A 17,907-nucleotide genomic window follows, 5' to 3' on the forward strand; every position below is an offset into this window, starting at 1 on the left:
CAGTACTATTGCGAAACAATACCTGGTGTTGATGAGCGGTTGTACGGCATCGCTTCTCATAGTTTCGTATAACATCACCGGTTTAGCCATTTAATTTGATTATTATGGTGATTGCATTGTTTTGTCAAGTCAATAGTGTAATACGCTCAAACAACTTACAAATCTCATCCCACGATTAGTCGGGATCACACCAAGACTAAATAATATTTGTCTGGCCATGTGAGTCAATGCCACTAAATATAATCGACATGTTACAGTTATATCGTATTACTTTATGCACGTGTGCGGATCTTTAAGTTTAATAAATCACGTCTTTATTTTTATATCCACCTGGCGAAAATGTTTGTGACGAAATGATTTGTTGTTCAAGTATCACAAAATCGTATAAATAAGATTATTTTCACTTGCATCTAAATCATCAATGGTAGGTGCTTCCTCGATGCTGGAAAGTAATCAACATCGGTGTTGACACTCTTTGATTAAGTCGTCTCGGCTGTGTAACTCAACGCTTTTTCAAAGTCGGCGCAATCACGTACAACGAATTCCCCGTGAATCATCGTAAGATCATGTTTAACACCAATTGCGTTTTTCCGGATCCAGCAGGACCCATGATTAGTGCACAAGCTAAGTTTTGAAGCATGGAAACTTCCAGTTCCATATGAACTATACCTGGATGGTTTACAAATTGCTTGCGCGGAAAGGTTAATGACACGTACTTTTCTTTTCCATGATTCCATTTAATAATACAATCGGTGTATACCTTCATCAAGTCTTCATGTTGTTATCGATTTCGCATTAAAACACGTACTGAAAATCCAAATCGAGTTCGAACCCGTAATGGTACAGTCGACATCGAGGGAATTCTGTTCGACGTGAAGCAAACATGTACATATTAATAGAAACTTCAAGTTTCAACAGCGAATATGTTTTAAAATGTCACCGGCAGTGATGTCGCTGGTGCATTAAAGGGGTTACCAGGAATACCATGGAGTAAATAGCCTGGTGAAAAACATACATAATACAATTAATGTGGACTTGGTACATGACTTGATATACGACTGGATTTTAACAACAAACTAAAGACTGGACAATCAGCCGCAAATCATGTCGATGATGCATGTTACCGCCATTGTTTATAAAACATAAAACGGTTTCCGTGAAAGACATCGTGCCGATGTGGATCCCGTCCATGACTTGAATGCGATTTCGAGACCACGTGCTGGATAACGAATCGAAAGATGGCTCATCAAAGGAGGTAAGAAGGCCATTACTGTTTTGGGAGGCGATTAAAATAAAAATTATATTAATATAAACAAACAAACATGGATACAAAAAGCCGAACATGATCAAATACATACTGGAAAAGTGAAGCCGCTGTGGAAAAGCGAAGATAAGTCAATGCTGGTGTTGCCCGAGCATGATTGGCCAAACAAGAGCTATAGCAACTTTATTTACCAGTGCCCAAATATTTGCGTGGGTAGCATGAGGTCCATACGTCTAAAGAAGCTCATTATAATTTGTATTTCTTCATAACGATCGTGTTTATGGACGACTATACAAGTACGCATTAACCATTGTCGATGTTGCAAGCAAATACAAAAAAGGAGAATCGTTGACGTCAAAATAGTCAGGATGTGTCGCAGATGCGCTCGAACGCATTTATGTATGCGCATCAATAACATGGCTAAGATTATTACAAGTCGATCCTGGTCAAGAATTTGTCAGATCTGTTGCTGCATTGCTATCACTACACCATGTCTGAGTTGGTCTTGGTCACGATCTATATTGACACACGGTGACACGGCCATTGATGAACTACTGAATTGCACAGTTCTGGAACGATTATTCGGTCATCATTATGCATAGGAATTAATGAATCCTCAACAATCACACAAATGGGTAACACGCTTCCATCTGTTATAGCTGAAATGAAAAAAGAGCACACATGTAGTCGGATTTAAACTATCTAATGCGATTCGACAAAAGACTGTCACGAGAGACACCGCCTCCAATTATAAAATGATTTCACAAACTCTACCGCTAGAACAACCCGAACATAATTTTTGCGGTATTTGAACGCACCAGACAGCAAACAGATTGGTAACTTCGTGCTACTGGCTGGGCATGGTTCGTCTATATATTTACTATCTTCGAAAGCATTGATAGTCCTAGAAAACAAACACGTTATAGTTTGGGGCCGTCATCGTGTGGATCACGTCTAACAATCAGAGGATTTGTGCGAGGGAAATTCCAAGTCGTTTCAGTGAATACGGAACTACCACCAACATCTATATTAGCACGTTGATGTATCAATGGTCGCAAGTACAACTGTAGATCTCGTACGTGCAACACCTAATTGTGTTTGCTCATGAGTCATGTAGCAAGTTTAGTACCTTCAGTGTATTTACTTCCGGATTCATTCCTGATTGCGCACTGATAAGATGATTATATAAGGGACTTTCATCTTTTGTTTTTGTGCAGTAAATTTAAGAATATTTTTGCCGGGTGTGGCATTTCTGTACTCTGCGATTTTCACTAATCCCTAACATATCAATATGGTTTTTTTTTTGTTTTTGCGCTGCGCTGTCCACGTCTAGATAGTGAAAGTGGATAAAAGCCTTTATCCCAAGTAAACAAATTAACAGCGATACTTGAGATAACTCTTCCAGATTTCTTCTGTATTGCATTAGTAAAATGCACAGGGAATTCTGTATCACTTAAACTTAGTTCACGATGGTGTTGCCGGTAATTTTAAGGATGTCTTGATTACTAAAAACGGAATATAACGCTGACAAAGTTGCTCATTCAAATTATCGATCATCAGAATGCAGTAAACTTATCACAGATTCACTTTGGTGTTGGAATATAGCTGAATTCAGGAAACGGTCGATATGGGGAGATAAGTAACTTGACACGGATATCAGTCAAAGATCCATATTGATTCCGAATTGGTGTAATTCCAACGTCTAGAGAATCTTTCAATTCCTTCGTTCGTTTCATCGATGCTAGTTTTGGTCTCTTTAGGGTTCAGGATTGAACCGGCACCACTGTGAATTCAAGATATAGTCGTTTTCAATGTATCCTTGTCTATCGACTTTCGATTATGTCCCACAACCAAGAACTTAATCTACCTTAGAAGGGCCAAATCATTGTAACACCCATCTAATTCTAGGAATCATATTTGATAACATTTGTCGAGCATCTTTACCTGGCTTGTATGTGTGCGCGAAAAGTGCCACTGGATTTTCTAATTCAACACTGCTCTTGAGAAAATTAAGTTCAGGTGCTTGCAATTGGTCTGCGTTTTCAGAGGCACAGTAGATATATTAGCAATTTCAAATGCTATGCGACGGTTTCGTTCATCCTAAAACGCATTTGTTATTGAAAGTATAACAGTTTTTCTTGCACCACAAAGTACTCGTATATTATGCTGACGTGCAATCGGCTTCATTTGTTTTCCGTATTTGTAATCGATGATGAATTATGTAGGACAGCAAGTTGATCCAGTGCCACTATAGGTCTCAACAATTCAAGTATGTCAGCTTTTTGCATGCTGCGTGGTATTGGTATTCCATGCTGTCGTAAAATTTGTTGAACCTAATGCGCATACATTCAGATCGTTCAATAAAATGTGTTATTTTGGACGCTGTCCAGATTAGGGATTACATTCGCTTCAATCCTTCCCATTATTTTGTTATTTCTGTGTGTGTTTTCTTAGCAGCGTCAGTTTTGTGTGCGGTCGATGATATTTGTACAATCGCAGGTTCATCACAGTTCTGCTAAATGCGCGATAATATTCATGAGCAGGTCTACATAGACAGCAACGTTGATTACGTGATTTTACTCAAATGTCACGTTAAGACATGGCCGAGCACTTCTTTCTGAAACTGAAGACTACTGCTCTCCAACTCTATCATTATTAGCTTTCTCCCTTTCCCAAAGACTCTAATCCATCTTAGGTAGGATTTAAACCAAATGTGTTCACGTTTGATTTGTGAACACTTGTTTGTTACAAACACATGAATTTAAAAATCTCTACCAGGGGAAATATCAAAATCAAAGCTTATTTTCAAACAAATCGAGTTTTTCTGAGATAATTTAAAGCAATGGGCACCACCCCTCCCCGTACATGATTGTTTATTGTTGTATTCTTACAAAAATCTCGAATCATATCCATTCCTTTGTCGATTTCATCATTAATAGCTTTGATGTCTAAAAGTTCCGGATTGCACGAGCAGCATTTACATCGTGATTAAGCTTAATAATTAAATCCGGCTGAAAAGCAATATTCACCTTTGCTCCGGAAGTATCAGAGCCTTGTATCACCGATATGATTCTTTAATACTATTTGATAGATGTTGTCCAGCATTTTTTTTAGTTTGTACGTGTGAGACGATTGCCACATACATTTAAAATTCACGACTACGCTTGTCAAACTTAAATATTGGTGCTTGTGCTTAGATTGTTATGCTTTGACAGTCGCCTTAGTAGCAACGGTAGTTATGATACGGCGACAACGTACTTATACAAGAACATACACAGCACCCTGCAACTGCAATACCTAATGACGTAAGTATGTCAGCTTTTCTTCCACCTTTGGTATTTGAATATTACGGGATAATTGTTTGGTTAGTTATCAGTGTTAATGGACACCAAATAATATAATAACCGGATACTACTAATAAATACTGTTCTTGCGTAATGTTGCGCTATGAGTTTCAAGGTTATCAAAACTATTCACATTATCAAAACAATTCGACCTTTTGGTATTGTAGTATCAGGGATTTTCTCATCTCGTAGGATGATCAGCATTTTTTGTGTATGTTCTAAAAGAACTTTCTACACGTGGTGGTTGGGAACATCTGCGATTTTTTAATCCACATCTTCTTTTACTTTAGCTTCAGAATAAACAACATAGCCTTTGATAAACGCAATCTCCGTTCTCGATTCGTTTGATTCCTGCGACTTCACTGATCACAGTCAGATGACGTGCGACAGCTCCTCTCAGCTGGATATCAGTATTTTGAATGTTCATGTAATAAATGCTTAGTTTTTCATTTCCATCTTCAAAAATCACATGCTCACTTGCGTCAACGTCAACTGAATCAAACTTGTAAACTCCGCTAAATCCGCTTTGGTGGGAAACCTGATTAGATCCACATCAGTGCAATGTTGGCCTGTGTAACGTCCGTCAGTGGTATAATACATTTTATATAACGTTAATCGTACTTTAATTTTCGAATGAAGAAGTGTTTACGAAGTTTGTAAACGCTGAAGTGCACGAACTGCTTCAACAAGATGACAGGATAATGGCGGTTACAACCGCGTTTGAATAATTGAATAAAATGATTGTAGATGACTATGTCTAATAATTAACAACTTTAAGTGTTGGTGCAAGTCCAAATCAGTTGAAATACGATAAGTCATAGGGTGTCACCAAGTACGCAACATATTGAATGTCTGTCAAATTCAGGTGAACAATGACGCTTTCACGTGTACGTGGCACCATCGATACAAGTCCATTGCCCATAGACACCAAGAAAATGCACGACTGACTTTACTATCGCAAGTATATGAACTGGTCAATGGTCGAAAACTTTTGAGAGTGGTACGGGTAGTCGAAGTGCTCAGTCTGATGATATTATGTGAGTTGTCACTGGTAACCGCTGTCATTTTCCTTTCTTTAACCGCAAAGAAACTTATGTCACTCCTTGCCTCTCAAATAGCATCTTACGATCTTACGATGCCATAGACTATTATTTGGATTTTTATTCCGAAAAGGCACGAACATGTTTTTGCTGCAGTAACACCTTGTTTTGTACTTATTTGCTATATAAACTGTACCACAATATTACTTCATGGGTGCGCATCTGTGGTGGTGTGCGCGAGAAATATCAGCGTTGACGCTGTTCAAGACTATAAAAATGACAACAATCGTGATCTACAAAGTCCATGTTTTTGATACAACTATGATAGTAGCACCTCCTGTACGCCGAAATTCATCGTTTGCGTAGTTCTCAAACAGTAATGTGAGTGATGTGTTTAGCTTCACAAATAACCTTGCCAACATCTCCCCAAACCCATTGATGTCACTGAGGGTAACAGCTCAGGAAAATCTCAATCAATCTTCATGAAGTTGCGGTTGGGGCTGTTGGCTTGCAATACTCCAGGTTAATATAAGCGTTCGAAATTGAGAGTTCAAATTGACATTGATGGCAAGGAAAGCTTACATTTCAGCATTTCCTACCGCGTTTCAGATGTTTCCAACAGTATGCATTTGATGGTCTCCAGTATTAGATGTATCTTTTTATAAACACCAAAGCTGGACCAGCGCATTTCGTATAATCAGACGAGTCCGATAATCGTTAATAATCGAAATGTGATCACTGAATCCGGGGTTCAGCGTGAAGCAAACGTTTCTTTCGTATGAACTTCCAGTTCCATTGGTGGACATAAACGCGTCACGCGTACATTTTCTCGGTTTTAAAAATCGCAGGCAATGATGTCACTTGAAAATATATAAGTATGAACTACTACAATGCTCTCAATATAAATATAGAAATATTGAAATCCAGAGCATTGCAAACCAACAGTGTGACAGAAAATTGACAATGAAAGGTAAAGTTGGCAATTGTAAACGCATTAAACGAGAAAAATAATAACCACCCGCTATAATACTCGCGGAATATATTACAACGAAGAGATACAAGTAAGTAAACAGACCCTGGACAAATATATATCACAAACAAAGACAATAATTCAATTATGTGTCCTTTGCCACATTCCGCGTTACATTTCTTGATACAATGTTTTGGATTTAGGCTACCAATAGATGCCAGATTTCATAAAATTGCTGGATCCCTACAAATAACATGCACGTGACAAGGTATAAACTGTCTTCTTTAGCTGGTAATAATAATGGCAAAATTTGTACTTACAATTTTACATTCAGAATATCCTCAAAATGTACTTTCTTGGTGCTGCAAATCCGAATTACATGAGCCATGTCATGGGTTCTCAAGCTTGATTACACATTTAGAAATTGCACTGTAATTCCGACTATAGTGAGAGAGCAACTTCATCCTACTTACTGCACTTAAAATGAAATAAACATTATACTCCATATCGTCTTTTTGATAATTGCACTTGAAAGACTTCATATCATTCCCACATTATGAATTCAAACAATCAATGGCAGAACAGAAACACACTTGCAGATGTCTACACACTGACCCCGCGCTGCTGACATTCGATGTACTTCATTGTGAAAAAGAGAAGCAACGACGAACTGAATAAGAAACGCGAGTTTCTTTCCCCTACTGCAGGTAAAGAAGAATGACTTAATATTTACTATAGGTAGAGTAGGTACAACTGTACTTCACGGCATCTTTAATTTCCAAACTTTTTCTATTTAAAATAAATTGAATAATCTAATGAATACAAAAAGCAAACAGTGATCGGCCTTGACTTTTTCTTAGGTTCCGTAACAAAACACAATTTTCGAAGTCTCTGATATACAAATTAGAAGATTGTCTTTTGATAAATTAATCTTCATCGTGTCTGGATTAATAGTCTGAGTATCCATTAAATAACAGCGGCTAGCAGTATGAATAAAAAGGATACAAATTATATTTTTGCCTTTCGGCCATATAATTATAATCTCTTTAAACGTGCTTTTCAATAAGTACTTTATACATTAGTACATTATGTTAATCTTTGAGAAATACAATGTTATTTTAATTTTTGAAATTGTCAAATAACACTTTTTATAAACGATTCATAAAGCATCAAATTGTGTTAAGCTTTCACCCAAAATATGTTTAATTATTTCATTTTTAGTATTCTCAAATAAAATAATCGCGCTGATTATCAGAGACGTATATCCGAATTCATGGCAAACGTTTTGACGACATGCTGAAATACAATACGGAACCTTTTCATGTGTATATCCAAATCGAGAGTTCTATTTTCTCACTAAACTCTGTACAAATTATTTTTATATCGCATGCAACTCGTATATTTTGATAAGAGCGCATCGCTGTGCAACAAATATTATCATAATTAGTTCTTTCGACAATATGATTATTAAATGTTCTTCCCGTAATTGTCATTGTGGCTTTCAAGATACAAAGATATGTCGGGCTTGTAAATAGCGAGTAGAAAATCTGTAAATATTTGATTTGATTATGGTATTTGTTTCTACCTATATTATAATACCATCATGTATCCTTGGGATCTACATTACTTGGGTTATTATATTCGCTTGATGGATCCATGTCGGCATCATCTTTGTAGAATTCATTCGCGTCATTATCTGTACTCAAAGATAGCACCTTTACTTTCTCTTGTACAATATCAATAATGTCATATTCCACTAATAGTGGCCATATATACATTGTTCTTACTCTTATATAATTCCTAAATTGATTAATTAATCAATACATTTCCAATATGTGTTCGAAAGGTCATATAACATCGGTTTGGGCCTTCGTAACAAATCTGTATGATTCTTTCAACGATACAGTGATTTAATATTTTCTGTAACATTGCAAAAGCTCCACAGACCTAGTGGAATTAGGTATCACAATCACGTAGTTCAATAAATTTTTTCACAATACAATACACATTTATCGGTGAATTGTTTGCCCATGTATTGATTATGTATCAAAATTATTTCATATAACGGGAGTATTTCTCAGCTCGTGTTGTGGTTAATAATTCTTGGACTTGTATTTGTCACGTCACTATCTCATAGGCGTGGACAGTTCAGTAGTGTGACCAGGGTGGGATTTTCCTCTTGTTTGGTCGCATATTGGTCAACTTCGTAGATTATCCACGGCTTCAAACAAGAGTGAATTATTATATGCAATTTCGACGCAAAATGAGTAATAAGATCCGTCCTATGGGGTATATTGTGAAATATTGTCATAATATACGGTGTATATAAGGAGAGAACAGAGCAATCAGCTTCACTGCTGTTTTGGAGTCATCCTCATATTTTGTGTTCCTGTTGTAATTTTGTAGACATATTGTATGTTGCACTTAGATATTATTCGAGAGGTAACACATTTATTTGGTATGTTCATTGGAAATAAAACGTGTTAATTATCATGACTATAATACGACCATAGAGTCGTAACAACTGCACGACTTGAAATGCAATTGAGATATATAGTTCAAGGATTTGGTACTCATTTGTTATTTACTGGGTGATTCATATCAAACTTTGGAAGAAAGAAAATATCTCCTCATAGTAATCCTTAAATATGAAAACCTAAAATCTGCAACTAATGTCTGCATTTATTATGCGCATAACAATTACAAAATATTAAATATTTTCAAGTGAATACCATATGAAATCATTAGTTTTATCAAATATATATGTGTATATGAATGTATTTTGCTCAATAAGGGAATAATTAAACAGCCAAAGCGTTAACATGCAAATTTAACCGAAGCTAATACAATCTTTACGGCCCTGCAATAGCATCCAAAATATACAAAGCTAGATGAAATATGAAATCTAATTCCGAAGAGTATTCTGCTGCGAAGACAACGTTATTAATAGTATGCTTCTTGAACGCGCCGTTTAGAGATGGATGGGTTCCTGTCCCATCCGCTCGGGACCGGCCGGGTTTCCTACTACCCCGAAATACCTCACCCGGCCCAGTTGAATATAACAATATGATCTTACTGGGTCATGTGGCAGCCCGGACCGCGACACACGTTTTATGGTTGACAAAAATGGAACTCAGAGATGGGATAGGAACCCAAGCAAAATTAAAGTTGAGAAACCCCGACTCGGACAGACAGGTCACTGCCGCGTATTGGTAACTGTACCAGGCAAAATAGTCTCAGCCGTCCATCCCTAATTCTTGTCTATATACACTCAGACCTTGAGAACCATACGGTCTACATTTTAAAAATCACAAAGAGGTTTTACTAAAACCTCATTACAAATAATGCACTTACCGAATCGTGAACTATCAGGCCGGAAGACAAATCTTATAAGTCTCTTTTGTTTTCCAGATGTTGAAGAAACATCTCGCCAGAAAGGTAATCCCATCTTTGTTCATTATTTATAAGGTACCCTTCTCTAGGAAGCGCAATTTAATATCTGAGTAAGGTCTAAATACCTAAATTATGTTTTCATTTTTTATATGATTTGCTGATATACCTATAGCCTGGAACAGCGTCGAGGTGCTAACAGTCTTGATGTATCACAATAATATGATCAAAATCGTCTCTAACTAAATTCAAAATAATCCAAAATATCGATTTAGTACGAACTTATTAACGAGCACTTTATGACTCCAGTGACAAATATAAATAAATAAATTCCTCAGATTAAAACTGAACACAATTAAAAGCCTGATTACACTTGATGATGAGTAAATTTAGTCAAAACAATCGTAACATAGAAAAATCATAAAACGCAATAACAGCACCAGGGTTATTTTCAAAAATTGATTTGTAGAGCATTCTACGTTGTCAACCAGATCAGGTATATTAATAAAACATTAATAAAGTACATGGCAAATATCAGGAAGCCAGAGATTCCCGATGGTAAAACCAATGTCCTGAACACAACTTCAACCAACAATCTAGCGAGATAACATCAAGGTCGCATTGAATTCGAAACATAAATTTATTTACGTATACAGCTTGATCAATTATAATTGTGCTAAACCCTGGAAATTAATTTCAATCGATCCCAAGATTAGAATGTGTACCACTGAAAATATGTTTCCTCTTTTAACATCGTCATCAATGAATTATTCATCGATGAGAGAATGTTAGATAGCTTGTCGATATCTCTGTTATCGCAGTTTTTCAATTTATATGATGAAGGAGAAGCACCATGTAATGTGGAGTGAGGAAACTCTTACCCGATGTTCTGAATTGAAAAAGAAATCATGATCATTATAGGTACAGTAAAGTTGAAATGTACGCTTCCAATTCGATCAAATGAATAAATACAATCTGAAAAACTTTTGTATTTATGTCTAGATCTAGAGTTCTTATCAAGGATATGAAATATGTAAATAAACGGGGTGGGGTATAATCGTTTGGCGTATGTGTCATTTTAAAAGACATTTGACTTATTGATTCAACAGTGCTCTAAAGATGTCAGGACATTTTGTCTTATAAAAAGGTGTCTAGTATAATTTTCTTTAAAATAATATAACTATCAAACACTTCTTTAGTAATAAACAAGTGCATGCATACTATCAAATGTTTATATGATGAGCATAATATACACCGCCCAATACAAAACTAACTCATAACGAGTATATGACGGGATTCTATTGGTTTCCAAAAGGATTCCTTCTAAAGGTGCCTTTGAAGTTGTGCAGGGTCGGTGCTTTGGATATCGAACTCAAGACTGAAACGTGCTTTTTTGAATCCCATAATCGGACCAGACATGGTCAGCTACTTTAGTGTGGCCCGGGCACTTTATTCCCGTTTCCTCTGCATTAAATAAATACTCTTCTTGCTGCATTTTGTTGGATAGGACAGATGTAATACCGTATTTTCTTCAGGTAAATTAAAATATAAAAAAGTTCTAAATACCGATTCTAAATCATTCAAGTTTTAGTGGGAAAACAAACATTTGCCTCTTAAATTATATTATACCAGACAACAGAGTGGACAGTTTTAAGAAGCTTTAGCAACATATGCATTTGATAAGGAACCACGATCAAATAATTATATCATTAATATTTTTTTAAATGTCTCCTTCAATGTCCCGTTCTTTATAGGAAGAATTGAATAATGTTACCTACAGCACCAAATATATATTTTACCAGCATATGTGATATAATACAAACAACAAATTGTATGAAAGAATTATGGTTCAGGACTCTGTTGCAAAACAATTTAACTTGCTTGTCGTTTTGACCAATGAAGGAATTTGTTTTCAGATGGTAAATCTTTATAAATCTCCACACAAAAAGTTGTCTGCTTTCACCAATTAAAGAAATTATAAATAAGTAATATAACAATATAAATTAATATAAATTATTTTTCAACTTTAAAATGTTACTGTATTACAAATTATGGACAGGTGTACACTCAGATTAATTAACATTAGAAAATGTTGCAACAATGTGTGTCTCAATACCCGACAGTTGATAGTGCAGACAAAACAATATGCTAAGAGACGTATCAATATTATTTCATTTTAAAGACAATCCAGATGTTCCTAAATATCCAAGTATCTTCTAAAACGTTGGCTCGGAACCAGAACTCTGTATAGTATTATCAAATGATCACATTCCATGCTTGGATATTAAATAAATTATTCGAAAGATTAGTAACACATCTCATTTTGCAACACGTAGTAGGTGAGATGGTTGTAAATATTCAGTGAAAAGTATTATGGAACAATATTGTTTTTTGTGCAATTAAGGAATACTGGCCCAAAGGTCCTCAGATATGCATACTTGTAAATAGATTCAGCAGTGCTAGCTGAGCAATCCAAGGCAGATCGATTTCAATTTTTCTTAACACGCTTAACGATATTTATGGGTGCAAAATTATTTTCATGATGATATCGTCTTGTAAGAAGCTTATGATGTTGAACAGATACAATAGTAATGGATTAAGCTGTATGAGTTGGTGAACAATACCATTAAATGGGAAACTAATTATAGGCATCATAATCACAATAATACACGCTTTTGCCTTACAACATGATTATGGTAGCACTTCCTCGCTACTCCCCACTTTCCTTTTTCCTGGACTCTGATCTATGTATCCCATCAAAATATGAGTTCGTCTTTATTAAAGGTGTTGGTGGGTGATGTAAAAATAATATAGATTATCCTTCTAACATTCATAACACGAAACGTTAATGTCAAAACCAAACTGGCATATCATTAAGGACAGAATATAATCTGCTGCATATTGTATGGGTGAAGAAACAAAAAGAAACAGATTCAGTTAATACATATAATTGAATTATAATATCTGTTGAGAAATAACTGACATCTATTGTAAAAAGTAAGCAAATTCATATCAGTGCTTAAATCCATAAAAATGCAGTCTATAAATCAGAAGAGATTTCTGCCAATTGTTAGTTTAAGGCATCGTTATCCGTACGCTCCCATGATTACCAATACCGTTTGCACTCAAATATTATATATGAATATTGCAAAATAAACGTATTGCCTTATTTACGACAGAATTAGAGAATTTCATATATATATAAACATTTTTTGTTTGGAGTTTGAGCTAGTGTTCCTTGTCACAACAAGTGTTTTAGCCCAATGCAAAATTTTATTTATATTTTCTATCTCATAAGAGGTCTAGAAAAGATATTTAATACTATATTTCCTGGACAAAATTTCAGTCCATCTGTCTTGTGGCCATTTTAAATTGACTGTTACTAATTACTATTAAGTGTTTAAAGTGTACGCAGGTGTGTCCCGAAAAGATTTGCATGCAGACAAAATGCACATTTGAATGAACGACTGACATCACACCCACATATTTTTCATCAGTATCAACACATATTTAAGTAATTGACGTATCGCACGTTTACACCATCTATTAAATAATCGTTATTTTTCCCCATGAAATTACAAAATGAGTCCCAATGGTGTTTTTTTCTACAATGCCTAAACCCCTGAAGTAGGATTCAGGCACCATCTCATAGCCTTCAAGACATATTTTTTGACCACATCGTAATCACCACTTTGATCTGATGTGAGTGAGCTGCATACTTCTAGCGTTACAAGTAAATACCGTTTGTAATAGCGCAGTCCAATAATATCTCGGCCTTTTCGAATTTTCAGCAATTTTCTTAAAACTAAACAACTATATGTCTACCTCCTTTTCTTTTAAAGAAGGAATATTTTTGGCAATATCAAAACGTCAACCTGTGTTTACACGAGAGGAGTGTTTTTTTCCAGATCTGATTATTTATTTTTAAACTGCATTTGTATCTCTCTTGCATTTCATTCTCCTTTTATTTTAGCATATCCCTTTTGCCTTCCCCTCTGTTCTGTTCTATATTGCATTTACACGTATTCCTTCTGCATTAGCATTAGCATTTACATATCTCTATTTCCTTTTCCTTTCGCATTTTCTGTCTCTCGTCATATCACCCATAAACTATTTATTAGAAGAGAAACGAATGATTGAATCTCTATTTCTCTCTCTCTCTCTCTCTCTCTCTCTCTCTCTCTCTCTCTCTCTCAAGCTGAACCCTTCTGAACGTTTGTGTGGTGCTTTTCATTATCTACCAAATTCGTACAATATTCTTCGTGAAAGAAGCCATCGCTTCACAAAAAGCCATAATGTATTTATGACTGCAATCGTATCGGTCTTGGCATTTATTTTATGTGGTTCATTTGCTAATTAATGAATCGAAAGACGTGTGCTGCTTGGAGATCATAATCGTGATGTTAATCTTCTATAATGTTGCTCACATTTAGTTACTTACCCTACCTTACCTTATGTTGATTACACGTATGGAGACAAAATATCTAGCAAAATGTCCGTTTTATATCTTTCTCTATCCTTTTGATATCAAACTAACCTTCCTTTCCCAGATTCAAATCGTTGCGAAATGCATAATGTGAAGAGTAACATTTCTGTGTATATGATATTCTCTTTATAGCGAATTTTAAGTTGGGTCATTTTTGAAAACAGTCACTAAAAATGATTTCATTTATAGACAATATTTGTATCATTATCATAAGCGAAACAATTAAATTCAGTATCTTGTGCATAAAATAGTAAATTGTTTGAAAACAAGTAGATGTAGCCAGAGTTTATGTGCGGAGTTGATTGAAGTGGCATATTGCAGATCGAAAATCGTCTTCAAGATATTAAAGTTGGAAGACATAATCTAAAGTAAAACAGCAATAATAAAACCTCACACACACACACACCGTTAATCAACGAACTCTTCCTAGTGGTCTTCGACGACTCGTTCCTGGTAATCGTAGGCCTTTTCCATTTGTATAGACCTACCATATCTGCCTCCCATGTCATTTTACAAAGCCATTCAGGATGATGTTCTGACAGCCCTAGCCGCTGTGGCCGATACTGCTAACAATACCGGAATGGCTGCACGGAATGGATATATTCCACCAGACTTTTGTAATTGATTCACCGCTGATTTAAATTATTTTAGTGTCCCCGTGGTATTATTGTGCTTGGACGCATTAAGTTGTTTAAGTTGCATTCCAGTCAACCCCAAGGGGTCATTTCGAGTTAATTTTATTGCAGAAAGTTTTAACGTAAAGCCACCATTGTTTCTTATTGCCTTCTTATCTATTACTAATTTTAAGAAAGCCGATATTAGGACATTATAGCAAGTTTACTAATCAATTTTCCACAGGCCCATCCCTTGACCCAATCTCCAGAAACAGGGTTTCGGTACAAACAGTTAAAGTGTGCCTCCTCTAATTAAGACCGATACATAAATGAAAATAAAGGTCAAAGAATCCATAACGCAGATGTTCCTGTGAAAAGTAACAAATCAGGCATTATATAATGAAGTCATGTTTGGAACTATGCAAACCAGTGTCGATGTTTTGATACCTGTCCACATATCATTATTATGCATGTGCTTTATTTGCATAGTTAAGAACATTTCTTCAGAAGGTTAATGATGATCATTTAAACGCAAAGATACTTCAGTCATTTCTAAGTGGTCAAATATCATCTAACTCTGTGTTTTGTCATTGTCATTTCTAATTCGAACCGTCACGAACACATCTTTTGGTGAGGTAAGACCACGGTGGGAACTCATTTGCTATGTAAACTTTCCAGAAATGACTCTTGATGTGTGCCTATCTGTGGTACGCGCGATAACCAGCGCGAACACCAGCAGCATTGATCAGGTTCCAGATTGCATAAGCGACAACAAACATGATTCTTTAGATAGCTAATGGGATAGCAGAGGTATCCACCATGTTAATATTTCTATCAAAAATTGCATGGTTAGAGTTATTCTTGTGGTTAATGTGACTGAATGTTTGGCCGAAAAATACCCGTGCGAAGACCTCTGCTAAAACAAAATATGTGACGTAATAGAATTGCACAAGAAAATGATAATATACCGTGCGAAACTATTATTAAAAGTACCGTTTGAGCCAAAGACAGTATGTTGCACATCAATTTGAGGTCGCTTAATTGTATCAAGTCGGCAATCTGCATTATCAGAGGTATCCATGATAATCATCATAATTAGACCAGCGGATCTCGCATAATCACTACTATCTAGCCTGGTTCCATGGTTCCATTGTTAACAAGTCCAGCAGTTGTTTTGTGGTCATAGGGTTTATCCTCGTAGAAAGGTCACATTAAATTCTGGTTTCGTTGACGAGATTGTGAGGCAATGCCTGGCATTATATGTACAACAACCTGTTAGATCGCAGCATAAATGTGGAGCAAAATCGTCGCAGAAGTCATCATCGGTGTCGTTTCTTGTCATTGATATATTCATCAAGTTCATGCATCAACATGCTTGTTTTTACGTCCATGATACCATCGATATCGCTTCATTAATAACTACTGGTACGTTGAACCAATACGTTTTTCCTATTGATTTATCAGGTGGTTATGAGCCAATAATCAACCAAGGCCGCTGCCATTTTTCATTTTGTTCCAGCCACTGTTGCCTTAGCTCCAGGGACCTATTTTTCATTTCGTCCACTGCGATTGTAAATGCTGCTGACGTATTTTGCTCCAGTCATCTAATTAGTTCTTTTTATTCCAGTGTTGGTGTAAAAGTTCTTTATTCGATTTTATATAGCTTTTTGTTTTGCACGTTTAATTAGACCGTTTCCTTTCTTTCGTTTTGCTGGTACTACCTTTTGTAAATGTTCGTTTATCTTTTTCTTTTGTTCTTCGTATGTGCGAAATTCGGGTCTCGATTGTTCATCTAACCACTGATTCATTTCTTCGTATTCTCGTTCAAATCTTGTTTTCTCTTCTGGTGTTTTTGCAGAAGGTGATGAACGTTGTGGTGGGTCTATTTTCTTGTTTCACTTCTTCCTCTGAACAATGTTTAATGTCGGGCGAGTTTAGTAATTGCAATGTAGGTCTTTTTTCTAGTTGTTGGTGCATGACTGGTTTAGACCGTTCCATAAATTTTCTCCGTTTCTGCAAAATAATTCTACTGATTACCGGTAGCATGTTTGTTTCCATAAAACTCCCTAAATATCATTTTAAACCATTCAGTGTTCATGTATTTGTTATGTGTCTTTGATGGTAATTGTACCATGAACACGTTCCAGTCTTCACTGACTTCAGCAATTGCATGTAGCAAGTATCCAATACTCTCTACAATTGCTCTATTTGGTTCTTGTATATCCTTGGTGCGTATAGCTATTTTACGATTAGGACCCGGTTCATCTTCAGTTCCCGTTAGCGCTGACACCTGCTCCACTTATGATTTCGTTGTCAATTTAATATTCTCAGCATCGTTTTGAATTTCCTTCGTTGGTTCAACGAACTGTGCAAATGCTTGTTGAAAGCCAGCTGTCAGGGTTCCCGTATAATACTGTGTCGCGAATGAAACATGTCTCGAACACTTTTGCGACCTTCAGTACTATTGCGAAACAATACCTGGTGTTGATGAGCGGTTGTACGGCATCGCTTCTCATAGTTTCGTATAACATCACCGGTTTAGCCATTTAATTTGATTATTATGGTGATTGCATTGTTTTGTCAAGTCAATAGTGTAATACGCTCAAACAACTTACAAATCTCATCCCACGATTAGTCGGGATCACACCAAGACTAAATAATATTTGTCTGGCCATGTGAGTCAATGCCACTAAATATAATCGACATGTTACATTTATATCGTATTACTTTATGCACGTGTGCGGATCTTTAAGTTTAATAAATCACGTCTTTATTTTTATATCCACCTGGCGAAAATGT

The 17,907-nt window shown here is 36.0% G+C and overlaps 1 protein-coding gene across 1 annotated transcript in view; it reads left to right on the forward strand.

Moving 5' to 3' along the window:
• The window catches only part of LOC149790409 (uncharacterized), a 116,417-nt gene that overhangs the window by 47,341 nt on the left and 51,169 nt on the right, over positions 1-17,907 (forward strand). The window contains exon 6 of the mRNA XM_089973217.1: positions 10,030-10,056. Coding sequence (XP_089829343.1) covers positions 10,030-10,056 — 27 coding nt within the window. The remainder of the gene's footprint in view (positions 1-10,029; positions 10,057-17,907) is intronic.

This window comes from Sinohyriopsis cumingii, chromosome 10 (assembly GCF_028554795.1).
Source record: "Sinohyriopsis cumingii isolate HCF-2022 chromosome 10, ASM2855479v2, whole genome shotgun sequence".
In the NCBI taxonomy this organism is placed as follows: Eukaryota; Metazoa; Mollusca; class Bivalvia; order Unionida; family Unionidae; genus Sinohyriopsis; species Sinohyriopsis cumingii.